This window comes from Chiloscyllium plagiosum, unplaced genomic scaffold, assembly GCF_037043375.1.
Source record: "Chiloscyllium plagiosum isolate Xiang-an unplaced genomic scaffold, Cpla_swu_hap1 HiC_scaffold_25, whole genome shotgun sequence".
Taxonomy (NCBI): domain Eukaryota; kingdom Metazoa; phylum Chordata; class Chondrichthyes; order Orectolobiformes; family Hemiscylliidae; genus Chiloscyllium; species Chiloscyllium plagiosum.
In genome coordinates this window covers 16,755,223-16,781,160 of record NW_028270163.1, presented here as the reverse complement: position 1 = coordinate 16,781,160, position 25,938 = coordinate 16,755,223, and the positions used below count along the sequence as shown (strand labels likewise).

At 53.9% G+C, this 25,938-nt stretch overlaps 1 protein-coding gene across 1 annotated transcript in view; it reads right to left on the bottom strand.

The window, feature by feature from the left end:
- dnah9 (dynein, axonemal, heavy chain 9) overlaps positions 1-25,938 on the bottom strand; it is a 528,899-nt gene that overhangs the window by 121,591 nt on the left and 381,370 nt on the right. The window contains exon 59 of the mRNA XM_043714478.2: positions 24,728-24,850. Coding sequence (XP_043570413.1) covers positions 24,728-24,850 — 123 coding nt within the window. The remainder of the gene's footprint in view (positions 1-24,727; positions 24,851-25,938) is intronic.

Sequence of the window (25,938 nt, the reverse complement as noted above, 5' to 3'; positions counted from 1 at the left end):
TCTGACAATGGACCAGCTCCCTGTCTCCTGTCTGAAAATGGACTAGCTCCCTGTTCCCTGTCTGACAATGGACCAGCTCCCTTTCCCCTGTCTGACAACGGACCAGCTCCCTGTCGCCTATCTGACAATGGACTAGCTCCATGTCCCCTGTCTGACAATGGGCCAGCTCCCTGTCCCCTGTCTGACAATGGTCCAGCTCCCTATCCGCTGTCTGACAATGGGCCATCTCCCTGTCCGACAATGGACCAGCTCCCTGTACGCCACGGCCCAGCTCCCTGTACGCCACGGACAAGCTCCCTGTCCAACAAAGGACCAGCTCCCTGTCTGACAATGGACCAGCTCCCTGTCCACTGCCTAACAATGGACCAGCTCCCTGTCCCCTGTCTGACAACGGACCAGCTCCCTGTCCCTGTCTGACAATGGACCAGCTCCCTGTCCCTGTCTGACAACGGACCAGCTCCCTGTCCCTGTCTAACAATGGACCAGCTCCCTGTGCACCAATGGACTAGCTCCCTGTCCACCAATGGACTAGCTCCCTGTCCCCTATCTGACAATGGACCAGCTCCCTGTCCCCTGTCTGACAATGGACCAGCTCCCTGTCCCCTGTCTGACAACGGGCCAGCTCCCTGTCCCCTATCTGACAATGGACCAGCTCCCTGTCCTCTGTCTGACAATGGACCAGCTCCCTGTCCCCTGTCTGAAAATGGACCAGCTCCCTGTCCCCTGTCTGACAACGGACCAGCTCCCTGTCCCCTGTCTGACAACGGACCAGCTCCCTATCCCCTGTCTGAAAATGGACCAGCTCCCTGTCCCCTGTCTGACAACGGACCAGCTCCCTGTCCCCTGTCTGACAACGGACCAGCTCCCTATCCCCTGTCTGACAACGGACCAGCTCCGTGTCCTCTGCCGCACAATGGACCAGCTCCCTGTCCCCTATCTGACAATAGACCTGCTCCATATCCCCAATCTGACAATGGACCAGCTCCCTATCCCCTGTCTGAAAATGGACCAGCTCCCTGTCCCCTGTCTGACAACGGACCAGCTCCCTGTCCCCTGTCTGACAACGGACCAGCTCCCTATCCCCTGTCTGACAACGGACCAGCTCCGTGTCCTCTGCCGCACAATGGACCAGCTCCCTGTCCCCTATCTGACAATGGACCAGCTCCCTGTCCCCTGTCTGACAATAGACCTGCTCCATATCCCCAATCTGACAATGGACCAGCTCCCTGTCCCCTGCCGAACAATGGACCAGCTCCCTATCCCCTGTCTGAAAATGGACCAGCTCCCTGTCCCCTGTCTGACAATGGACCAGCTCCCTGTCCCAACCCTGACAATGGACCAGCTCCCTGTCCCAAGCCTAACAATGGACCAGCTCCCTGTCCCCTGTCTGACAACGGACCAGCTCCCTGTCCTCTGCCGAACAATGGACCAGCTCCCTGTCCACCAATGGACTAGCTCCCTGTCCCCTAACTGACATTGGACCAGCTCCCTGACCCCTGTCTGACAATGGACCAGCTCCCTTTCCTCTGTCTGACAACGGACCAGCTCCTTGTCGCCTATCTGACAATGGACCAGCTCCCTGTCCTCTGTCTGACAACGGACCAGCTCCCTAAACCCTGTCTGGCATTAGACCAGCTCCCTGTCTGACAATGGACCAGCTCCCTGTCCCCTGCCTAACAATGGACCAGCTCCCTGTCCCCTGTCTGACATTGGACCAGCTCCCTGTCCCCTGTCTGACAATGGACCAGCTCCCTGTCCCTGTCTGACAATGGACCAGCTCCCTGTCCCCTGTCTGACAACGGACCAGCTCCCTGTCCCTGTCTAACAATGGACCAGCTCCCTGTGCACCAATGGACTAGCTCCCTGTCCCCTATCTGACAATGGACCAGCTCCCTGTCCCCTGTCTGACAATGGACCAGCTCCCTTTCCCTTGTCTGACAACGGACCAGCTCCCTGTCGCCTATCTGACAATGGACCAGCTCCCTGTCTCCTGTCTGAAAATGGACTAGCTCCCTGTACCCTGTCTGACAATGGACCAGCTCCCTGTCCCCTGTCTGCCAATGGACTAGCTCCATATCCCCTGTCTGACAATGGGCCAGCTCCCTGTCCCCTGTCTGACAATGGGCCAGCTCCCTGTCCGCTGTCTGACAATGGGCCATCTCCCTGTCCGACAATGGACCAGCTCCCTGTACGCCATGGACCAGCTCCTTGTACGCCACGGACCAGCTCCCTCTCCGACAAAGGACCAGCTCCCTGTCCGACAATGGACCAGCTCCCTGTCTGACAATGGACCAGCTCCCTGTCCACCAATGGACCAGCTCCCTGTCCACCAATGGACCAGCTCCCTGTCTGACAATGGACCAGCTCCCTGTCCCCTGTCTGACAACAGACCTGCTCCATATCCCCAATCTGACAATGGACCAGCTCCCTGTCCCCTGCCGAACAATGGACCAGCTCCCTATCCCCTGTCTGAAAATGGACCAGCTCCCTGTCCCCTGCCTGACAACGGACCAGCTCCCTGTCCCCTGTCTGACAACGGACCAGCTCCCTGTCCCCTGTCTGACAACGGACCAGCTCCCTGTCCTGTGTCTGACAATGGACCAGCTCCCTGTCCCCTATCTGACAATGGACCAGCTCCCTGTCCCCTGTCTGACAACGGACCAGCTCCCTGTCCCCTGTATGACAACGGACCAGCTCCCTGTCCCCTGTCTGACAATGGACCAGCTCCCTTTCCCCTATCTGACAATGGACCAGCTCCCAGTCCCCTGTCTGACAATGGACAAGCTCCCTTTCCCCTATCTGACAATGGACCAGCTCCCTGTCCTCTGTCTGACAATGGACCAGATCCCTGTCCCCTATCTGACAATGGACCAGCTCCCAGTCCCCTGTCTGACAATGGACCAGCTCCCTGTCCCCTGTCTGACAATGGACCAGCTCCCTGTCCACTGCCTAACAATGGACCAGCTCCCTGTCCCCTGTCTGACAACGGACCAGCTCCCTGTCCCCTGTCTGACAACGGGCCAGCTCCCTGTCCCCTGTCTGACAACGGACCAGCTCCGTGTCCTCTGCCGCACAATGGACCAGCTCCCTGTCCCCTATCTGACAATGGACCAGCTCCCTGTCCCCTATCTGACAATGGACCAGCTCCCTGTCCCCTGTCTGACAATAGACCTGCTCCATATCCCCAATCTGACAATGGACCAGCTCCCTGTCCCCTGCCGAACAATGGACCAGCTCCCTATCCCCTGTCTGACAATGGACCAGCTCCCTGTCCCCTGTCTGACAATGGACCAGCTCCCTGTCCCAAGCCTGACAATGGACCAGCTCCCTGTCCCAAGCCTAACAATGGACCAGCTCCCTGTCCCCTGTCTGACAACGGACCAGCTCCCTGTCCTCTGCCGAACAATGGACCAGCTCCCTGTCCACCAATGGACTAGCTCCCTGTCCCCTAACTGACATTGGACCAGCTCCCTGTCCCCTGTCTGACAATGGACCAGCTCCCTTTCCTCTGTCTGACAACGGACCAGCTCCTTGTCGCCTATCTGACAATGGACCAGCTCCCTGTCCTCTGTCTGACAACGGACCAGCTCCCTAAACCCTGTCTGGCATTAGACCAGCTCCCTGTCTGACAATGGACCAGCTCCCTGTCCCCTGCCTAACAATGGACCAGCTCCCTGTCCTCTGTCTGACAATGGACCAGATCCCTGTCCCCTATCTGACAATGGACCAGCTCCCAGTCCCCTGTCTGATAACGTACCAGCTCCCTGTCCCCTGTCTGACAATGGACCAGATCCCTGTCCCCTGTCTGACAATGGACAAGCTCCCTTTCCCCTATCTGACATTAGACCAGCTCCAGGTCCGACAAAGGACCAGCTCCCTGTCCCCTGTCTGACAATGGACCAGCTCCCTGTTCCCTGTCTAACAATGGACCAGCTCCCTGTCCTCTGTCTGACAATGGACCAGCTCCCTGTCCCCTGTCTGACAATGGACCAGCTCCCTATCCCCTGTCTAACAATGGACCAGCTCCCTGTCCTCTGTCTGACAATGGACCAGATCCCTGTCCCCTGTCTGACAATGGACAAGCTCCCTTTCCCCTATCTGACATTAGACCAGCTCCAGGTCCGACAAAGGACCAGCTCCCTGTCCCCTGTCTGACAATGGACCAGCTCCCTATCCCCTGTCTAACAATGGACCAGCTCCCTGTCCCCTGTCTGACAACGGACCAGCTCCCTTTCCCCTATCTGTCAATGGACTAGCTCCCTGTCTCCTGTCTGAAAATGGACTAGCTCCCTGTTCCCTGTCTGACAATGGACCAGCTCCCTGTCCCCTGCCTAACAATGGACCAGCTCCCTATCCCCTGTCTGACAATGGACCAGCTCCCTATCCCCTATCTGTCAATGGACCAGCTCCCTGACCCTGTCTAACAATGGACCAGCTCCCTGACCGACAATGGACCAGCTCCCTGTCCACCAATGGACCAGCTCCCTGTCCCCTGTCTGACAACGTACCAGCTCCCTGTCCCCTGTCTGACAACGGACCAGCTCCCTGTCCTCTGTCTGACAATGGACCAGCTCCCTGTCCCCCGTCTGACAATGGACCAGATGCCTATCCCCTGTCTGACAATGGACCAGCTCCCTGTCCCCTGTCTGACAACGTACCAGCTCCCTGTCCCCTGTCTGACAACGGACCGGCTCCCAGTCCCCTGTCTGACAATGGACCAGCTCCCTTTCCCCTATCTGACAATGGACCAACTCCCTGTCCTCTGTCTGACAATGGACCAGATCGCTGTCCCCTATCTGACAATGGACCAGCTCCCTGTCCCCTGTCTGACAATAGACCTGCTCCATATCCCCAATCTGACAATGGACCAGCTCCCTGTCCAACAATGGACTAGCTCCCTGTCCCCTGTCCGACAAAGGACCAGCTCCCTGTCCCCTGTTTAACAATGTACCAACTCCCTGTACGACAATGGACCAGCTCCCTGTCCCCTGTCTGACAATGGACCAGCTCCCTGTCCCCTGTCTGACAACGGACCAGCTCCCTTTCCCCTGTCTGACAATGGACCAGCTCCCTGTCCCCTGTCTGACAATGGACCAGCTCCCTGTCCACCAATGGACTAGCTCCCTGTCCCCTATCTGACAATGGACCAGCTCCCTGTCCCCTGTCTGACAATGGAACAGCTCCCTTTCCCCTGTCTGACAACGGACCAGCTCCCTGTCGCCTATCTGACAATGGACCAGCTCCCTGTCTCCTGTCTGAAAATGGACTAGCTCCCTGTTCCCTGTCTGACAATGGACCAGCTCCCTGTCCCCTGTCTGACAATAGGCCAGCTTCCTGTCCCCTGTCTGACAATGGGCCAGCTCCCTGTCCCTTGTCTGACAATGGGCCATCTCCCTGCCGACAAAGGACCAGCTCCCTGTACGCCACGGACCAGCTCCCTGTCTGAAAATGGACCAGCTCCCTGTCTGACTATGGGCCAGCTCCCTGTCCACCAATGGACCAGCTCCCTCTCCGACAATGGACCAGCTCCCTCTCCGACAATGGACCAGCTCCCTCTCCGACAATGGACCAGCTCCCTCTCCGACAATGGACCAGCTCCCTGTCTGACAATGGACCAGCTCCCTGTCCACCAATGGACCAGCTCCCTGTCTGACTATGGGCCAGCTCCCTGTCTGACTATGGGCCAGCTCCCTGTCCACCAATGGACCAGCTCTCTCTCTGACAATGGACCAGCTCCCTGTCCACCAATGGACCAGCTCCCTGTCCGACAAAGGACCAGCTCCCTTACCCCTGTCCGACAATGGACCAGCTCCTTGTCCCCTGTCCGACAATGGACCAGCTCCTTGTCCCCTGTCTAACAATGGACCAGCTCCCGGTCCCCTGTCTGACAATGGATCAGCTACCTTTCCCCTATCTAACAATGGACCAGCTCCCTTACCCCTGTCTGACAATGGACCAGCTTCCTGTCCAACAATGGACCAGCTCCCTGTCCCTTGTCTGACAATGGGCCATCTCCCTGCCGACAAAGGACCAGCTCCCTGTACGCCACGGACCAGCTCCCTGTCTGAAAATGGACCAGCTCCCTGTCTGACTATGGGCCAGCTCCCTGTCCACCAATGGACCAGCTCCCTCTCCGACAATGGACCAGCTCCCTCTCCGACAATGGACCAGCTCCCTCTCCGACAATGGACCAGCTCCCTGTCTGACAATGGACCAGCTCCCTGTCCACCAATGGACCAGCTCCCTGTCTGACTATGGGCCAGCTCCCTGTCTGACTATGGGCCAGCTCCCTGTCCACCAATGGACCAGCTCTCTCTCTGACAATGGACCAGCTCCCTGTCCACCAATGGACCAGCTCCCTGTCCGACAAAGGACCAGCTCCCTTACCCCTGTCCGACAATGGACCAGCTCCTTGTCCCCTGTCCGACAATGGACCAGCTCCTTGTCCCCTGTCTAACAATGGACCAGCTCCCGGTCCCCTGTCTGACAATGGATCAGCTACCTTTCCCCTATCTAACAATGGACCAGCTCCCTTACCCCTGTCTGACAATGGACCAGCTTCCTGTCCAACAATGGACCAGCTCCCTGTCCTGTCTGACAATGTACCAGCTGCCTGTCCGACAATGGACCAGCTCCCTGTCCGACAATGGACCAGCTCCCTGTCCGACAATGGACAAGCTCCGTGTCCCCTGTCTGACAATGGACAACTCCGTGTCCCCTGTCTGACAATAGACCAGCTCCCTGTCCCCTGTCTGACAATGGACCAGCTCCCTGTCCGACAATGGACCAGCTCCCTATCCCCTGTCTGACAATGGACCAGCTCCCTGTCCCCTGTCTGACAATGGACCAGCTCCCTGTCCCCTGTCTGACATGGACAAGCTCCGTGTCCCCTGTCTGACAACGGACCAGCTCCCTGTCCCCTGTCTGACAATGGACCAGCTCCCTAAACCCTGTCTGACATTAGACCAGCACCCTGTCTGACATTAGACCAGCTCCCTGTCTGACAATGGACCAGCTCCCTGTCCCCTGTCTAACAATGGACCAGCTCCCTGTCCACCAATGGACCAGCTCCCTATCCCCTGTCTGACAATGGGCCAGCTCCCAAAACCCTGTCTGGCATTAGACCAGCTCCCTGTCCGACAATGGACCAGCTCCCAGTCCCCTGTCCGACAATGGACCAGCTCCCTGACCCCTGTCTGATAATGGGCCAGCTCCCTAAACCCTGTCTGACAGTAGACCAGCTCCCTGTCTGACAAAGGACAAGCTCCCTGTCCAACAATGGACTAGCTCCCTGTCCCCTGTCCGACAAAGGACCAGCTCCCTGTCCCCTGTTTAACAATGTACCAACTCCCTGTACGACAATGGACCAGCTCCCTGTCCCCTGTCTGACAATGGACCAGCTCCCTGTCCCCTGCCTAACAATGGACCAGCTCCCTATCCCCTGTCTGACAATGGACCAGCTTCCTTTCCCCTATCTGACAATGGACCAGACCCCTGTCCCCTATCTGACAATGGACCAGCTCCCTGTCTCCTGTCTGAAAATGGACTAGCTCACTGTTCCCTATTTGACAATGGACCAGCTCCCTGTCTCCTGTCTGAAAATGGACTAGCTCCCTGTCCCCTGTCCGACAAAGGACCAGCTCCCTGTCCCCTGTTTAACAATGTACCAACTCCCTGTACGACAATGGACCAGCTCCCTGTCCCCTGTCTGACAATGGACCAGCTCGCTGTCCCCTGCCTAACAATGGACCAGCTCCCTATCCCCTATCTGACAATGGACCAGACCCCTGTCCCCTATCTGACAATGGACCAGACCCCTGTCCCCTATCTGACAATGGACCAGCTCCCTGTCCCCTATTTGACAATGGACCAGCTCCATGTCCCCTGTCTGACAATGGACCAGCTCCCTGTCTCCTGTCTGACAATGGACCAGCTCCCTGTACCCTGTCTGACAACGGACCAGCTCCCTGTCCCCTGTCTGACAATGGACCAGCTCCCTGTCCCCTGCCTAACAATGGACAAGCTCCCTATCCCCTGTCTGACAATGGACCAGCTCCCTGTCCCCTGTCTGACAACAAACCAGCTCCCTTTCCCCTATCTGACAATGGACCAGCTCCCTGTCCCCTGCCTAACAATGGACCAGCTCCCTAAACCCTGTCTGACATTAGAGCAGCTCCCGGTCCGACAAAGGACCAGCTCCCTGTCCCCTGTCTGACAATGGACTAGCTCCCTGTCCCCTGTCTAACAATGGACCTGCTCCCTATCCCCTGTCTGACAATGGACCTGCTCCCTGTCCCCTGTCTGACAACGGACCAGCTCCCTTTCCCCTATCTGACAATGGACTAGCTCCTTGTCTCCTGTCTGAAAATGGACTAGCTCCCTGTTCCCTGTCTGACAATGGACCAGCTCCCTGTCCCCTGCCGAACAATGGACCAGCTCCCTATCCCCTGTCTGACAATGGACCAGCTCCCTATCCCCTGTCTGACAATGGACCAGCTCCCTATCCCCTATCTGTCAATGGACCAGCTCCCTGTCCGACAATGGACCAGCTCCCTGTCCCCTGTCTGACAATGGGCCAGCTCCCTAAACCCTGTCTGACATTAGACCAGCTCCCTGTCCGACAAAGGACTACGTCCCTGTCCATCAATGGACCAGCTCCCTATCCCCTGTTTGACAATGGACCAGCTCCCTGTCTCCTGTCTGACAATGGACCAGCTCCCTGTCCCCCGTCTGACAATGGACCAGATCCCTATCCCCTATCTGACAATGGACCAGCTCCCTGTCCCCTGTCTGACAACGTACCAGCTCCCTGTCCCCTGTCTGACAACGGACCGGCTCCCAGTCCCCTGTCTGACAATGGACAAGCTCCCTTTCCCCTATCTGACAATGGACCAACTCCCTGTCCTCTGTCTGACAATGGACCAGATCCCTGTTCCCTATCTGACAATGGACCAGCTCCCTGTCCCCTGTCTGACAATAGACCTGCTCCATATCCCCAATCTGACAATGGACCAGCTCCCTGTCCCCTGCCGAACAATGGACCAGCTCCCTATCCCCTGTCTGAAAATGGACCAGCTCCCTGTCCCCTGTCTGACAACGGACCAGCTCCCTTTCCCCTATCTGACAATGGACCAGCTCCCTGTCCCCAGTCTGACAATGGACCAGCTCCCTGTCCGATAATGGACCAGCTCCCTGTCCACCAATGGACTAGCTCCCTGTCCCCTATCTGACAACGGACCAGCTCCCTTTCCCCTATCTGACAATGGACCAGCTCCCTGTCCCCAGTCTGACAATGGACCAGCTCCCTGTCCGATAATGGACCAGCTCCCTGTCCACCAATGGACCAGCTCCCTGTCCCCTGTCTGACAATGGACCAGCTCCCTTTCCCCTGTCTGACAACGGACCAGCTCCCTGTCGCCTATCTGACAATGGACCAGCTCCCTGTCTCCTGTCTGAAAATGGACTAGCTCCCTGTTCCCTGTCTGACAATGGACCAGCTCCCTGTCCCCTGTCTGACAATAGGCCAGCTCCCTGTCCCTTGTCTGACAATAGGCCATCTCCCTGTCCGACAAAGGACCAGCTCCCTGTCCGCTACGGACCAGCTCCCTGTTCGACAAAGGACCAGCTCCCTGTACGCCACGGACCAGCTCCCTGTCTGAAAATGGACCAGCTCCCTGTCCACCAATGGACCAGCTCCCTGTCCGACAACGGACCAGCTCCCTGTCTGACAATGGACCAGCTCCCTGTCTGACTATGGGCCAGCTCCCTGTCCACCAATGGACCAGCTCCCTGTCCACCAATGGACCAGCTCCCTCTCCGACAATGGACCAGCTCCCTGTCTGACAATGGACCAGCTCCCTGTCCACCAATGGACCAGCTCCCTGTCTGACTATGGGCCAGCTCCCTGTCCACCAATGGACCAGCTCTCTCTCTGACAATGGACTAGCTCCCTGTCCACCAATGGACCAGCTCCCTGTCCGACAACGGACCAGCTCCCTGTCCTCTGTCTGACAATGGACCAGCTCCCTGTCCCCTATCTGACAATGGACCAGATCCCTATCCCCTGTCTGATAATGGACCAGCTCCCTGTCCCCAGTCTGACAACGTACCAGCTCCCTGTCCCCTGTCTGACAACGGACCAGCTCCCTGTCCCCTGTCTGACAACGGACCAGCTCCCTGTCCCCTGTCTGACAATGGACCAGCTCCCTTTCCCCTATCTGTCAATGGACCAGCTCCCAGTCCCCTGTCTGACAATGGACAAGCTCCCTTTCCCCTATCTGACAATGACCACCTCCCTCTCCTCTGTCTGACAATGGACCAGATCCCTGTCCGCTATCTGACAATGGACCAGCTCCCTGTCCCCTGTCTGACAATAGACCTGCTCCATATCCCCAATCTGACAATGGACCAGCTCCCTGTCCCCTGCCTAACAATGGACCAGCTCCCTATCCCCTGGCTGAAAATGGACCAGCTCCCTGTCCCCTGTCTGACAACGGACCAGCTCCCTTTCCCCTATCTGACAATGGACCAGCTCCCTGTCCCCTGTCTGACAATGGACCAGCTCCCTGTTCCCTATCTGACAATGGACCAGCTCCCTGTCCTCTGTCTTACAATGGACCATCTCCCTGTCCCCTGTCTGACAATGGACCAGCTCCCTGTCCCCTGACTAACAATGGACCAGCTCCCTGTCCCCTGTCTGACAACGGACCAGCTCCCTGTCCCTGTCTGACAATGGACCAGCTCCCTGTCCCCTGTCTGACAATGGACCAGCTCCCTGTCCCCTGCCTAACAATGGACCAGCTCCCTGTCCCCTGTCTGACAACGGACCAGCTCCCTGTCCCTGTCTAACAATGGACCAGCTCCCTGTCCGACAATGGACCAGCTCCCTGTCCACCAATGGACTAGCTCCCTGTCCCCTATCTGACAATGGACCAGCTCCCTGTCCCCTGTCTGACAATGGACCAGCTCCCTGTCCCCTGTCTGACAACGGACCAGCTCCCTGTCCCCTGTCTGACAATGGACCAGCTCCCTTTCCCCTATCTGTCAATGGACCAGCTCCCAGTCCCCTGTCTGACAATGGACAAGCTCCCTTTCCCCTATCTGACAATGACCAGCTCCCTCTCCTCTGTCTGACAATGGACCAGATCCCTGTCCGCTATCTGACAATGGACCAGCTCCCTGTCCCCTGTCTGACAATAGACCTGCTCCATATCCCCAATCTGACAATGGACCAGCTCCCTGTCCCCTGCCTAACAATGGACCAGCTCCCTATCCCCTGTCTGAAAATGGACCAGCTCCCTGTCCCCTGTCTGACAACGGACCAGCTCCCTTTCCCCTATCTGACAATGGACCAGCTCCCTGTCCCCTGTCTGACAATGGACCAGCTCCCTGTCCCCTGTCTGACAATGGACCAGCTCCCTGTCCCCTGTCTGACAACGGACCAGCTCCCTGTCCCTGTCTAACAATGGACCAGCTCCCTGTCCGACAATGGACCAGCTCCCTGTCCACCAATGGACTAGCTCCCTGTCCCCTATCTGACAATGGACCAGCTCCCTGTCCCCTGTCTGACAATGGACCAGCTCCCTTTCCCCTGTCTGACAACGGACCAGCTCCCTGTCGCCTATCTGACAATGGACCAGCTCCCTATCCCCTGCCTAACAATGGACCAGCTCCCTAAACCCTGTCTGACATTAGACCAGCTCCCTGTCCCCTGTCTGACAATGGACCTGCTCCCTATCCCCTATCTGACAATGCACTAGCTCCCTGTCTCCTGTCTGAAAATGGACTAGCTCCCTGTTCCCTGTCTGACAATGGACCAGCTCCCTATCCCCTATCTGTCAATGGACCAGCTCCCTGTCCCCTGTCTGACAATGGGCCAGCTCCCTAAACCCTGTCTGAAATTAGACCAGCTCCCTGTCCGACAAAGGACTGCGTCCCTGTCCAACAATGGACCAGCTCCCGATCCCCTGTCTGACAATGGACCAGCTCTATGTCTCCTGTCTGAAAATGGACTAGCTCCCTGTTCCCTGTCTGACAATGGACCAGCTCCCTGTCCCCTGTCTGACAACGTACCAGCTCCCTGTCCTCTGTCTGACAACGGACCAGCTCCCTGTCCCCGATCTGACAATGGACCAGATCCCTATCCCCTGTCTGACAATGTACCAGCTCCCTGTCCCCAGTCTGACAACGTACCAGCTCCCTGTCCCCTGTCTGACAACGGACCAGCTCCCAGTCCCCTGTCTGACAATTGACCAGCTCCCTTTCCCCTATCTGTCAATGGACCAGCTCCCTGTCCCCTATCTGACAATGGACCAGCTCCCTGTCCTCTGTCTGACAATGGACCAGATCCCTGTCCGCTATCTGACAATGGACCAGCTCCCTGTCCTCTGTCTGACAATGGACCAGATCCCTGTCCCCTATCTGACAATGGACCAGCTCCCTGTCCCCTGTCTGAAATTGGACCAGCTCCCTGTCCCCTGTCTGACAACGGACCAGCTCCCTTTCCCCTATCTGACAATGGACCAGCTCCCTGTCCCCTGTCTGACAATGGACCAGCTCCCTGTTCCCAGTCTGACAATGGACCAGCTCCCTGTCCTCTGTCTTACAATGGACCATCTCCCTGTCCCCTGTCTGACAATGGACCAGCTCCCTGTCCCCTGACTAACAATGGACCAGCTCCCTGTCCCCTGTCTGACAACGGAACGGCTCCCTGTCCCTGTCTGACAATGGACCAGCTCCCTGTCCCCTGTCTGACAATGGACCAGCTCCCTGTCCCCTGCCTAACAATGGACCAGCTCTCTGTCCCCTGTCTGACAACGGACCAGCTCCCTGTCCCTGTCTAACAATGGACCAGCTCCCTGTCCGACAATGGACCAGCTCCCTGTCCACCAATGGACTAGCTCCCTTTCCCCTGTCTGACAACGGACCAGCTCCCTGTCCCCTGTCTGACAACGTACCAGCTCCCTGTCCCCTGCCTAACAATGGACCAGCTCCCTGTCCCCTGTCTGACAATGGACCAGCTCCCTGTCCCCTGTCTGATAACGTACCAGCTCCCTGTCCCCTGCCTAACAATGGACCAGCTCCCTATCCCCTGTCTGAAAATGGACCAGCTCCCTGTCCCCTGTCTGACAACGGACCAGCTCCCTTTCCCCTATCTGACAATGGACCAGCTCCCTGTCCCCTGTCTGACAATGGACCAGCTCCCTGTTCCCTATCTGACAATGGACCAGCTCCCTGTCCTCTGTCTTACAATGGATCATCTCCCTGTCCCCTGTCTGACAATGGACCAGCTCCCTGTCCCCTGACTAACAATGGACCAGCTCCCTGTCCCCTGTCTGACAACGGACCAGCTCCCTGTCCCTGTCTGACAATGGACCAGCTCCCTGTCCCCTGTCTGACAATGGACCAGCTCCCTGTCCCCTGCCTAACAATGGACCAGCTCCCTGTCCCCTGTCTGACAACGGACCAGCTCCCTGTCCCTGTCTAACAATGGACCAGCTCCCTGTCCGACAATGGACCAGCTCCCTGTCCACCAATGGATTAGCTCCCTGTCCCCTATCTGACAATGGACCAGCTCCCTGTCCCCTGTCTGACAATGGACCAGCTCCCTGTCCCCTGTCTGACAACGGACCAGCTCCCTGTCCCCTGTCTGACAATGGACCAGCTCCCTTTCCCCTATCTGTCAATGGACCAGCTCCCAGTCCCCTGTCTGACAATGGACAAGCTCTCTTTCCCCTATCTGACAATGACCAGCTCCCTCTCCTCTGTCTGACAATGGACCAGATCCCTGTCCGCTATCTGACAATGGACCAGCTCCCTGTCCCCTGTCTGACAATAGACCTGCTCCATATCCCCAATCTGACAATGGACCAGCTCCCTGTCCCCTGCCTAACAATGGACCAGCTCCCTATCCCCTGTCTGAAAATGGACCAGCTCCCTGTCCCCTGTCTGACAACGGACCAGCTCCCTTTCCCCTATCTGACAATGGACCAGCTCCCTGTCCCCTGTCTGACAATGGACCAGCTCCCTGTCCCCTGTCTGACAATGGACCAGCTCCCTGTCCCCTGCCTAACAATGGACCAGCTCCCTGTCCCCTGTCTGACAACGGACCAGCTCCCTGTCCCTGTCTAACAATGGACCAGCTCCCTGTCCGACAATGGACCAGCTCCCTGTCCACCAATGGACTAGCTCCCTGTCCCCTATCTGACAATGGACCAGCTCCCTGTCCCCTGTCTGACAATGGACCAGCTCCCTTTCCCCTGTCTGACAACGGACCAGCTCCCTGTCGCCTATCTGACAATGGACCAGCTCCCTATCCCCTGCCTAACAATGGACCAGCTCCCTAAACCCTGTCTGACATTAGACCAGCTCCCTGTCCCCTGTCTGACAATGGACTAGCTCCCTGTCCCCTGTCTAACAATGGACCTGCTCCCTGTCCCCTGTCTGACAACGGACCAGCTCCCTTTCCCCTATCTGACAATGCACTAGCTCCCTGTCTCCTGTCTGAAAATGGACTAGCTCCCTGTTCCCTGTCTGACAATGGACCAGCTCCCTGTCCCCTGCCGAACAATGGACCAGCTCCCTATCCCCTGTCTGACAATGGACCAGCTCCCTATCCCCTATCTGTCAATGGACCAGCTCCCTGTCCCCTGTCTGACAATGGGCCAGCTCCCTAAACCCTGTCTGAAATTAGACCAGCTCCCTGTCCGACAAAGGACTGCGTCCCTGTCCAACAATGGACCAGCTCCCGATCCCCTGTCTGACAATGGACCAGCTCTATGTCTCCTGTCTGAAAATGGACTAGCTCCCTGTTCCCTGTCTGACAATGGACCAGCTCCCTGTCCCCTGTCTGACAACGTACCAGCTCCCTGTCCTCTGTCTGACAACGGACCAGCTCCCTGTCCCCGATCTGACAATGGACCAGATCCCTATCCCCTGTCTGACAATGGACCAGCTCCCTGTCCCCAGTCTGACAACGTACCAGCTCCCTGTCCCCTGTCTGACAACGGACCAGCTCCCAGTCCCCTGTCTGACAATTGACCAGCTCCCTTTCCCCTATCTGTCAATGGACCAGCTCCCTGTCCCCTATCTGACAATGGACCAGCTCCCTGTCCTCTGTCTGACAATGGACCAGATCCCTGTCCGCTATCTGACAATGGACCAGCTCCCTGTCCTCTGTCTGACAATGGACCAGATCCCTGTCCCCTATCTGACAATGGACCAGCTCCCTTTCCCCTATCTGTCAATGGACCAGCTCCCTGTCCCCTATCTGACAATGGACCAGCTCCCTGTCCTCTGTCTGACAATGGACCAGATCACTGTCCGCTATCTGACAATGGACCAGCTCCCTGTCCTCTGTCTGACAATGGACCAGATCCCTGTCCCCTATCTGACAATGGACCAGCTCCCTGTCCCCTGTCTGAAAATGGACCAGCTCCCTGTCCCCTGTCTGACAACGGACCAGCTCCCTTTCCCCTATCTGACAATGGACCAGCTCCCTGTCCCCTGTCTGACAATGGACCAGCTCCCTGTTCCCAGTCTGACAATGGACCAGCTCCCTGTCCTCTGTCTTACAATGGACCATCTCCCTGTCCCCTGTCTGACAATGGACCAGCTCCCTGTCCCCTGACTAACAATGGACCAGCTCCCTGTCCCCTGTCTGACAACGGAACGGCTCCCTGTCCCTGTCTGACAATGGACCAGCTCCCTGTCCCCTGTCTGACAATGGACCAGCTCCCTGTCCCCTGCCTAACAATGGACCAGCTCTCTGTCCCCTGTCTGACAACGGACCAGCTCCCTGTCCCTGTCTAACAATGGACCAGCTCCCTGTCCGACAATGGACCAGCTCCCTGTCCACCAATGGACTAGCTCCCTTTCCCCTGTCTGACAACGGACCAGCTCCCTGTCCCCTGTCTGACAACGTACCAGCTCCCTGTCCCCTGCCTAACAATGGACCAGCTCCCTGTCCCCTGTCTGACAATGGACCAGCTCCCTGTCCCCTGTCTGATAACGTACCAGCTCCCTGTCCCCTGCCTAACAATGGACCAGCTCCCTGTCCCCTGTCTGACAATGGACCAGCTCCCTGTCCCCTGTCTGATAACGTACCAGCTCCCTGTCCCCTGTCTGATAACGTACCAGCTCCCTGTTCCCTGTCTGACAATGGACCAGCTCCCTGTCCCCTGTCTGACAACGGACCAGCTCCCTGACCCCTGTCTGTCAATGGACCAGCTCCCAGTCCCCTGTCTGACAACGGACCAGCTCCCTGTCCCCTGTCTGACAACGGACCAGCTCCCTGACCCCTGTCTGACAATGGACCAGCTCCCTTTCCCCTATCTGTCAATGGACCAGCTCCCAGTCCCCTGTCTGACAATGGACAAGCTCCCTATCCCCTGTCTTACAATGGACCAGATCCCTGTCCTCTGTCTGACAATGGACCAGATCCCTGTCCCCTGTCTGACAACGGACCAGCTCCCTGTCCCCTGTCTGACAATAGACCTGCTCCATATCCCCAATCTGACAATGGACCAGCTCCCTGTCCCCTGCCTAACAATGGACCAGCTCCCTGTCCCCTGTCTGACAATGGACCAGCTCCCTGTCCCCTGTCTAAAAATGCACCAGCTCCCTGTTCCCTGTCTGACAACGGACCAGCTCCCTGTCCCCTGTCTGACAATGGACCAGCTCCCTGTTCCCTGCCTAACAATGGACCAGCTCCCTGTCCCCTGTCTGACAACGGACCAGCTCCCTGTCCCTGTCTGACAATGGACCAGCTCCCTGTCCCCTGCCTGACAATGGACCAGCTCCCTGTCCCCTGTCTGACAATGGACCAGCTCCCTGTCCCCTGACTAACAATGGACCAGCTCCCTGCCCCGTCTGACAACGGACCAGCTCCGTGTCCGACAATGGACCAGCTCCCTGTCCACCAATGGACTAGCTCCCTGTCCCCTATCTGACAATGGACCAGCTCCCTGTCCCCTGTCTGACAATGGACCAGCTCTCTTTCCCCTGTCTGACAACGGACCAGCTCCCTGTCGCCTATCTGACAATGGACCAGCTCCCTGTCTCCTGTCTGAAAATGGACTAGCTCCCTGTTCCCTGTCTGACAATGGACCAGCTCCCTGTCCCCTGTCTGACAACAGACCAGCTCCCTGTCCCCTGTCTGACAATGGACCAGCTCCATGTCCCCTGTCTGACAATGGGCCAGCTCCCTGTCCCCTGTCTGACAATGGGCCAGCTCCCTGTCCCCTGTCTGACAATGGGCCATCTCCCTGTTCGACAAAGGACCAGCTCCCTGTCCGACAATGGACCAGCTCCCTGTCTGACTATGGGCCAGCTCCCTGTCCACCAATGAACCAGCTCCCTCTCCGACAATGGACCAGCTCCCTCTCCGACAATGGACCAGCTCCCTGTCCACCAATGGACCAGCTCCCTGTCCACCAATGGACCAGCTCTCTCTCTGACCATGGACCAGCTCTCTCTCTGACAATGGACCAGCTCCCTGTCTGACAATGGACCAGCTCCCTGTCCACCAATGGACCAGCTCCCTGTCCACCAATGGACCAGTTCCCTGTCCACCAATGGACCAGCTCCCTGTCCGACAAAGGACCAGCTCCCTGTCCGACAAAGGACCAGCTCCCTGTCTGACTATGGACCAGCTCCCTGTCAGACTATGGGCCAGCTCCCTGTCAGACTATGGGCCAGCTCCCTGTCCCCTGTCCGACAATGGACCAGCTCCCTGTCCCCTGTCTGACAATGGATCAGCTACCTTTCCCCTATCTGACAATGGACCAGCTCCCTTACCCCTGTCTGACAATGGACCAGCTCCCTGTCCGACAATGGACCAGCTCCCTGTCCACCAATGGACCAGCTCCCTGTCCCCTGTCCGACAATGGACAAGCTCCGTGTCCCCTGTCTGACAATGGACAACTCCGTGTCCCCTGTCTGACAATAGACCTGCTCCCTGTCCCTGTCTGACAATGGACCAGCTCCCTGTCCGACAATGGACCAGCTCCCTGTCCCCTGTCTGACAATGGACAAGCTCCGTGTCCCCTGTCTGACAATGGACCAGCTCCCTCTCCCCTGTCTGACAGTAGACATGCTCCCTGTCCCCTGTCTGACAATGGACCAGCACCCTGTCTCCTGTCTGACAATGGACCAGCTCCCTGTCCCCTGTCTGACAATGGACCAGCTCCCTGTCCCCTGTCTGACAATGGACCAGCTCCCTGTCCCCTGTCTGACAATGGACCAGCTCCGTGTACCCTGTCTGACAACTGATTAGTTCTATGTCTCCAGCCTCACTAACGCCTGGTGCGTTCCTGAGGCTGGAATTCCAATTGTACGGATGGCAGCCCATTCTGACAAAGGGTGGCGGTGTCCCACGCTGAATGGGGACAGCAAGGGGTACTTGCTTTTTGAACTTAAAATGCATTGAAATCTGTCAGTTGTTTTCAAATGCGGTCTTAGTCAGTCAATTTCATCACTGCAGAGCAGGATAGCTGAGAGAAACCCTGTGGAACTCAAAATCAGCTGCTCAGAATTGACTCCTGGCACCTCGCGAGCTCTGGCATTACCCAGAGGTTTGCCCACCGATGGTTAGATCCTGGCAACATGACCAATAATCTCACATCTGGGTACTATTCCACTTAGTTACCTGCTGTGGTCTTTGAAGATCCACGATCAGCAGGTCACCTGGAGGCATGAATGCTTTGGTGGACTGGCAATACACCTACTTCCCAAAATTACCTTCCAGTCTCACCTTCAAATCTCCCTTCCAGGAAGATTCTTCCCAGAATAAATGTCTCATATCTATTTTAGATTGGAATGGGAAAGGCTGTAAAAAAGAACGTGTTTTTACTCTATTTCATCTTTTGCATTAAATAGAAGTGCGTGAAGCATGAAGGGTATAGATCGGAATGTGCTTGTGTTGCAAGGTGGCTTCGGGAGATTGACAGCAGTTTTTAATCTTGTGCTCCAATTTTTCTTCTCCAACCTCTCTTTGGATTTAATGGGGACTGGAAACTCTTTCTATAACAAACTGGAGCCACAATGTAACCACCACATTATGATTATCCCCAAGACTGGCTTCAGAATTGAGGCTTGCTCGAGTGACACCAGTTCAGTTACTAACGGAAAGCAGCAGGAAAGTATATTTGGTCGAATTAAACAGGGAATATATTCCAACACCAATTCACACGTACTGCAAAGCCGCTCACAGCCTGCTCGTTACCACATACCTGGCTCTACAGGTATCGTGCAACGGGACACATCATCATTATGGTTAGGTATTTTACAGAATTTTGCAGCACATTAAGAGGCCATTCAAAACCAATTCACACTCAGATTTGTCGTTATTAAAAAATAACTCTAATTATTGCAAAACACTTGACTTTAGTAAACAGCAGAGAAAAGAAAGGATTCCTAATCTGCTACAATGCAGGTACACAGAGTCATTCACAAATGAATCAAACAAGACTGATGGCTGGACACATTGACAGGAAAAAAAATTCTGAAGGCTCAAAGTTCACAGGCATGGGTTAAATTGTTTCTCAGTTTGCAAGATGACGGCAGAGTATATTACCACCCATTCTTTTTCTTTTTTTTCTCTTTTGTTCTCCTTTCTGCATTTTTTTTTCAACTTTTGACTTGAATGTAACCAGAGGGGAGGAGGCGACTCCAGACTGAGTTCTGGAGGTGAATCCCAGAGCAGGGGCTGATGTGAGGGAAACAGTCCCAGAGCAGGGGCTGGTGTGAGGGAAGCAGTCCCAGAGCGTGGGCTGGTGTGAGGGAAGCAATCCCAGAACAGGAGCTGGTGCAGGGGAAGCAGTCCCGGAGTAGGGGCTGGTGTGAGGGAAGCAGTCCCGGAGCGGGGTCTGGTGAGGGGGGAAGCAATCCCAGAACAGGAGCTGGTGCAGGGGAAAGCAGTCCCAGAGCAGGGCTGGTGTAGGGTAAGCAATCCCAGCGCGCGACTGGTGTGGGGGAAGCAGAGCCAGAGCAGGGGCTGGTGTGGGGGAAGCAGTCCCAGGGCGGGGACTGGTGTGGGGGAAGCAGTCCCAGAGCAGGGCTGGTGCAGGGTAAGCAATCCCAGAGCGGGACTGGTGTGGGGGAAGCAGAGCCAGAGCGGGACTGGTGTGGGAGAAGCAGTCCCAGGGCAGGGACTGGTGTGGGGAAAGCAGACCCAGGGCGGGGACTGGTGTGGGGGAAGCAGTCCCAGAGCGGGACTGGTGTGGGGGAAGCAGTCCCAGGGTGGGGACTGGTTTGGGGGAAGCAGTCCCAGAGCGGGGACTGGTGTGGGGGAAAGCAGAGCCAGAGCAGGGGCTGGTGTGGGGGAAGCAGTCCCAGGGCAGGTACTGGTGTGGGGGAAGCAGTCCCAGAGCAGGGGCTGGTGAGGGGGGAGCAGTCCCGGAGCGGGGGCTGGTGAGGGGGGAGTAGTCCCTGAGCTGGGGCTGGTGTGGGGGAAGCAGTCACGGAGAAACTTTACATTGGAACAGCTGAGAGCCGCTGTGGTACTGACTGGAGGTTTGGCCGGAGCGGGAACGGTTAGTGGACTGGGGTCTGGTCAGACCAGGTATGGAAGCCCCTGTGCTGAAAAATGTGTTGCTGGAAAAGCGCAGCAGGTCAGGCAGCATCCAACGACAAGGAGAATCGACGTTTCGGGCATAAGCCCTTCTTCAGGAATTTTTCAGCTCTGATTTCCAGCATCTGCAGTCCTCACTTTCCCATGGAAGCCCCTGTGCCGAGCGACTGCAGTGTAATGTTTATCTTTTTAACAATGTCATATTTCTAATATACTATGAATCACTGTAAAATAATGTAACAACTTTTTTGTATTCCTTTTTTTGTATCTGGGTACTTTGTACCTAAGATGGTGCCATAAGAGTACACATGACAATTCTAATTATAAGTTTCTTTTGATTTCAGCAATGATGACACTCTGTTGTCTGTAACGCAAAGGCCTTTCTTCATTACAATACATAATGTCGTACACCTAGGTCTTTTCTTGTTCCAATTCTTTCTTTGAAGGTTCCTACCTTCACCCACACAGAGTGAGGGGGGAGAGAGAGTTGTGTTTGGGTCATAGACTCTGAATGTCTCTGGCTGCTGTGCATTTAGATCTGCAGTAAACTGCAGCTCAACCAATCTGAGGGCTTTCTTCAATGACTCTTGGTGCCACTTGATCTCAAAGCATTCCTTTCGCTGTTTTGGAAAACAACTTAGCTAAAAATATGCTCTACTTGATTTTTCCAAGTTGCAATCTCTCCTAATACTTTAGCTGTTTACAGGTAAGCCTCCATTTTAGTTTACCGTTCAAAAAAAGGAAAAAAAGATATGATCTCTGAAAAAGTGTGTTACTGAATCTGCTTCCATGGCATTTTCTTGAAGCGGCTCTGACTCCAATGTCATGATTTTGCCAAAAGTAAGGAGGAGACTTGCTCACACACGTGAACAATGTATTTTGCTGCATTTCAGATCAATCTCAAGCAGTGAAGCTCTGGGGAAACTTATGACCTTTATGGAAGATGGATCAGGAGAACTTGGGGAATGAATTTAACTTCTCTGGAAAAGTCAATGACAGATGTTGGTAAATCAGCTGCCTCCAATTTACACTTCACCCTATTTTCTACTGGAGCGGAAGACAAAACTGTGGTTGCTGGAGACCCGAAACTAAAACAAGAATTGCTGGAGAAACCCAGCAGGTCTGGTAGCATCTGGAGAGAGAAAACAGAGTTGGTGTTTCGAGTCCAGTGATGCTTCTTCAGAATTGGGACGTGTGAAGAAGGGTCGCTATGTTGGCGGAGGTGTCAATATTTGCATGAGGCATTAAAACCAAACCAAAGTTGACTGTTTCCTCTGGTTGAAACTGACTTCAAAGGTTTCATCCAAAACCCACCCTTCGTGCCATGGGCAACAATCATGCCTCAAATGATATCAGCAAATGCAGAATGGCTGATTAAGAATCTTTTGATTTGATTTGATTTGATTTGTTGTCACATGTACCTCGATATAGTTAAAAGTTTTGTTTTGTGTGCAGTATAGGCAAATCAAACCATAGGGTAACAGAACAGAGCGAGGAATGCAATGTTACAGCTGCTGAGAAGGGGCAGAAAGAGCGAGGCCAACATTAAATTTGAAATCTGAAAGGTCCATTTAGAAGTCTGGGAACAGCAGGGAAGGAGCTGTTCTTGAATCTCATTGGAATTTCTACCGTGATGCTATATAAACTGTGATTACTGTTTTTGCATGCTCAACATCAGCCCCTTCACTTCAAAATAATCTACTGCCTCATGAGGTATTTATAGACAATGAATAAAATACAAAGTTAAAAATCACACAACACCAGGTTATAGTCCAACAGGTTTATTTGGAAGCACACTAGCTTTCGGAGCGATGCTCCTTCATCAGGTGATCAATCTCCTGATGAAGAAGCGTCGCTCCGAAAGGTAGTGTGCTTCCAAATAAACCTGTTGGACTATAACCTGGTGTTGTGTGATTTTTAACTTTGTCCACCCCAGTCCAACACCGGCATCTCCGAATAATAAAATACAATCTTTAGATTAGATTACTTACAGTGTGGAAACAGGCCCTTCAGCCCAATAAGTCCACACCGCCCCGCCGAAGCGCAACCCACCCATACCCCTACATTTATCCCTTACCTAACAGTATGGGCAATTTAGCATGGCCAATTCACCTGACCTGCACATCTTTGGACTGTGGGAGGAAACCAGAGCACCCGGAGGAAACCCACGCAGACACGGGGAGAATGTGCAAACTCCACACAGTCAGTCGCCTGAGGCGGGAATTGAACCTGGGTCTCTGGCGCTGTGAGGCCACAATTTCTTTCCTCAGAAACAGGTCTGTCTCAAAAGGAAACAGACCTTGGTCACCACGTAACCCTGCATTGGTCCGACAGCTTTTCCAATTTATCTCGTAGAGTAACAAGTCATCGAAATTGGTTGTAGATAAGTAACTGTTGGCATCACCTTTATGTACAATAAGGAGACAGTGATGTCAGTGAACAGATGCATAGCCCTAACTCTGCTTCCCTGAGGAGCTTCAACACCAGCCAGTTGCTCTTACAGATTAGTGTCAAGGCCAAACATCCTGCACAAGGCGAATAAAGCTGTTCATCTTCCGCCACCGGAGAAACAGATTCTGAGACTCCAGCTCTTTTTCTCATTCGTTCGCAGGATGTGAGTGTAAACATGTTTAATACCCAGCAAAACCTGTTTTATTTTAAAGTAATCAACTTTGGGTGTGTGTGCTGAGGTGATGAACTACATTCCAAAAATGAGACATATTTGCCCCATTAGAAATATGGGTATTATGCATTTTGGTGCATCAATTGGGGAAAGCAATATTTTGCTTCTTCATAAGGTTGTAAAAACATCAGAAAATCTGCACCTCTCCCCCTTCATCCAATCCATTCGCAGAAGCTTAGTCAAGCTGTTTAGAGAATACACATCATGGTAGTACAAGAAATGTAACTGAAGTCAATGACAGTGACAGATGTTTCTCCTCTACACAGGTACCCAGTCAAAAAAATAAGCTGATCTTAAAAACATACATTCATACCTGCACCAGTTAGCAGAAGGCCCACAGGTCTATCTGGATGTGCCTCTATAAAAGATGTTTATGTAAATTAAAGCAGCTACTCATATAGATAAATCAGTGTGAAACAAAGGGCAAATTTACCAGTGAGAGCCTGTTGCCAAGCCCCGCTTTTATAGCACCTCTGCTGATTATAAGCAGTCAGCGTTGATTGTTCGATCTGATGAGTACTGACACTGACAATTTAGCCTATGCTGGGGGCAATCTCAGACCTTCCTGGTCTCTGGTGCCCAGCTGCTCAGTGGGTAATGGGTTGCTCAAATGAGTCAGGATTCCGAAAACCATGGGCCATGACCCTGCGCTGCCCCTCCCTTCCTGAAAGGGGTCACAGGATGAGATTTTGGGGCTGTGACTTCTGAATCTATTAAGCTGCCACTGTGCATGGAGGCTGTCTGTCAGGAACGCCCCAGAATCCAAATCAAGCCCTCAGAAGATGCGCTGAGAGGAGGGTAGAGTGAATGACCTTTGCGCAAACAGCCTCACAGGCTGTCATGTGTGGGCCTGCTCTCCTTCCACAGGACATGCATTCAGCAACTGAAGGCCAATTCCCCGCTCAAAAACTCTCACATTTTCAACCATTGCAACCACCATGACATCAAAGTTAGGTCACATCAAAAGAAAGTTTGGAAAGCAATGAAACCTGCTTCATGCGTTATCCTCTGAACTGGGCAATTCTGCAGGTGAGGGGAGCAATATCATATTAGAGAGAGGACCCAATGCGAGGCTGTGCAATGAGTGATGGAATACATGTTGCCCAAGCGTCACCACTGGGTGTTATGATGGAGATATGAGGGGGAAAACCTGGTTTTCACTGTCTGGGTGGAGACTAGCCAAGCACATTAGTCTCCTGTTCTCAAACCTTCCCAATGTTCAGAGTGGAAATCAGTCAGGTCCTATAAAGGACAGGTCATTCACTCACCCTATCACATAATCACCCCAATGGCAAAGGTCAAGGTAATGTCTGCAACAACCCCCACCCCACCCTGTCAAAGTGTGCGAGAGACTCATTCAAGATACCTCCTCTGCTTCTCAAAACTTGACTTTGGTTTTGTAGCAATAAATATTGCAGTGTGTCTGATAACCTGGCCATTACACTCACAGCAATACATGAGAAAGAAATTCATACCTTAATGCCACCCCATGACTGGTTGGAAAGGAAATCCACGGGACTTGAGAGCCCTGGCTGTGCTGGATATCGAAGCAGGAAGTCCAGCTCGTTTGGGTTAATTTCTTTGTTAATCAGAAGAATCTGTCAAATTGAGGGGAACAGAGAAAAAAAGATTGGTAGGGACTATTCATTGCACTGTAGCAGCCAACTGTTAAAACCTAGTGGGAGCGAGCAGCGTTTATGTCTGAGGAAATTTACAGTAAATTTGCAACTGGTCAGATAAAACTTCCGATCTGTTCTAATACAGCTTTGTGTCCATGGTATTCCATAGTTTTAAGGGATCTTAAAAATTAATAAAGTGAAAAGGGTCACTTTTTGCTTCTGGAGTTTACTCTTTTTAGCATTCTTTAGCAAACTACTTTAGCATTCTTACCGGATCATCGATCATACCAAGCCTGTGAATCATAGCTGGCATTTTAAGAGTAATCAGCATGGCTTCTTTCAAATTATCTCTCGAGCAGAAGGTTACTTAATTAAACAGCACATTCAGAACGTTCCTCTTGAAAACTAACTTTTTAAGTTAAGAACCACTTAAAATGGCTAGGTACATAATCAATCATAGTCCATCATGAACTGAAAGTAGTTTTCTATGAAGAGAGCAACAGTTCATTACATTACTTGAGAGACAAAGTTAAAAATCACACAACACCAGGTTATAGTCCAACAGGTTTATTTGGAAACACTAGCTTTCGGAGTGCTGCTCCTTCATCAGGTGATTGTGGAGCAGGATCATAAGACACAGAATTTATAGCAAAAGATCATAGTGTCATGCAATTGAAACGATATATTGAACAAACCCAGATTGCTGTTAAGTCTTTCATCTTTTAGAATGGGTTGCAGGTTTCAGTTCATTAATATGAATTGATTAACTATTGCTCAATTAATCCCAGAACTTCTTTAAAGTCACATTCTTGAGATAACTTGAACTTTTATAAGAAAAAAGGTGACATCGCAGCTCAGACAATCATTAAAGATGTGAGGTTAGAGTCTGTCTATATTCCAATCTTGAGTCAGACGGCTCTATTTCCAAGATGGAATTTATAAAATATTACATTGACTGACTGCCTGCAGATTGTCCGCTTTTTAAGCAACATCTGCAAATATAATTCTGCAAATACAAATTCACCCCATAACTTATATGTGCGTGCGCCTGCATGAGAGAGAGAGAG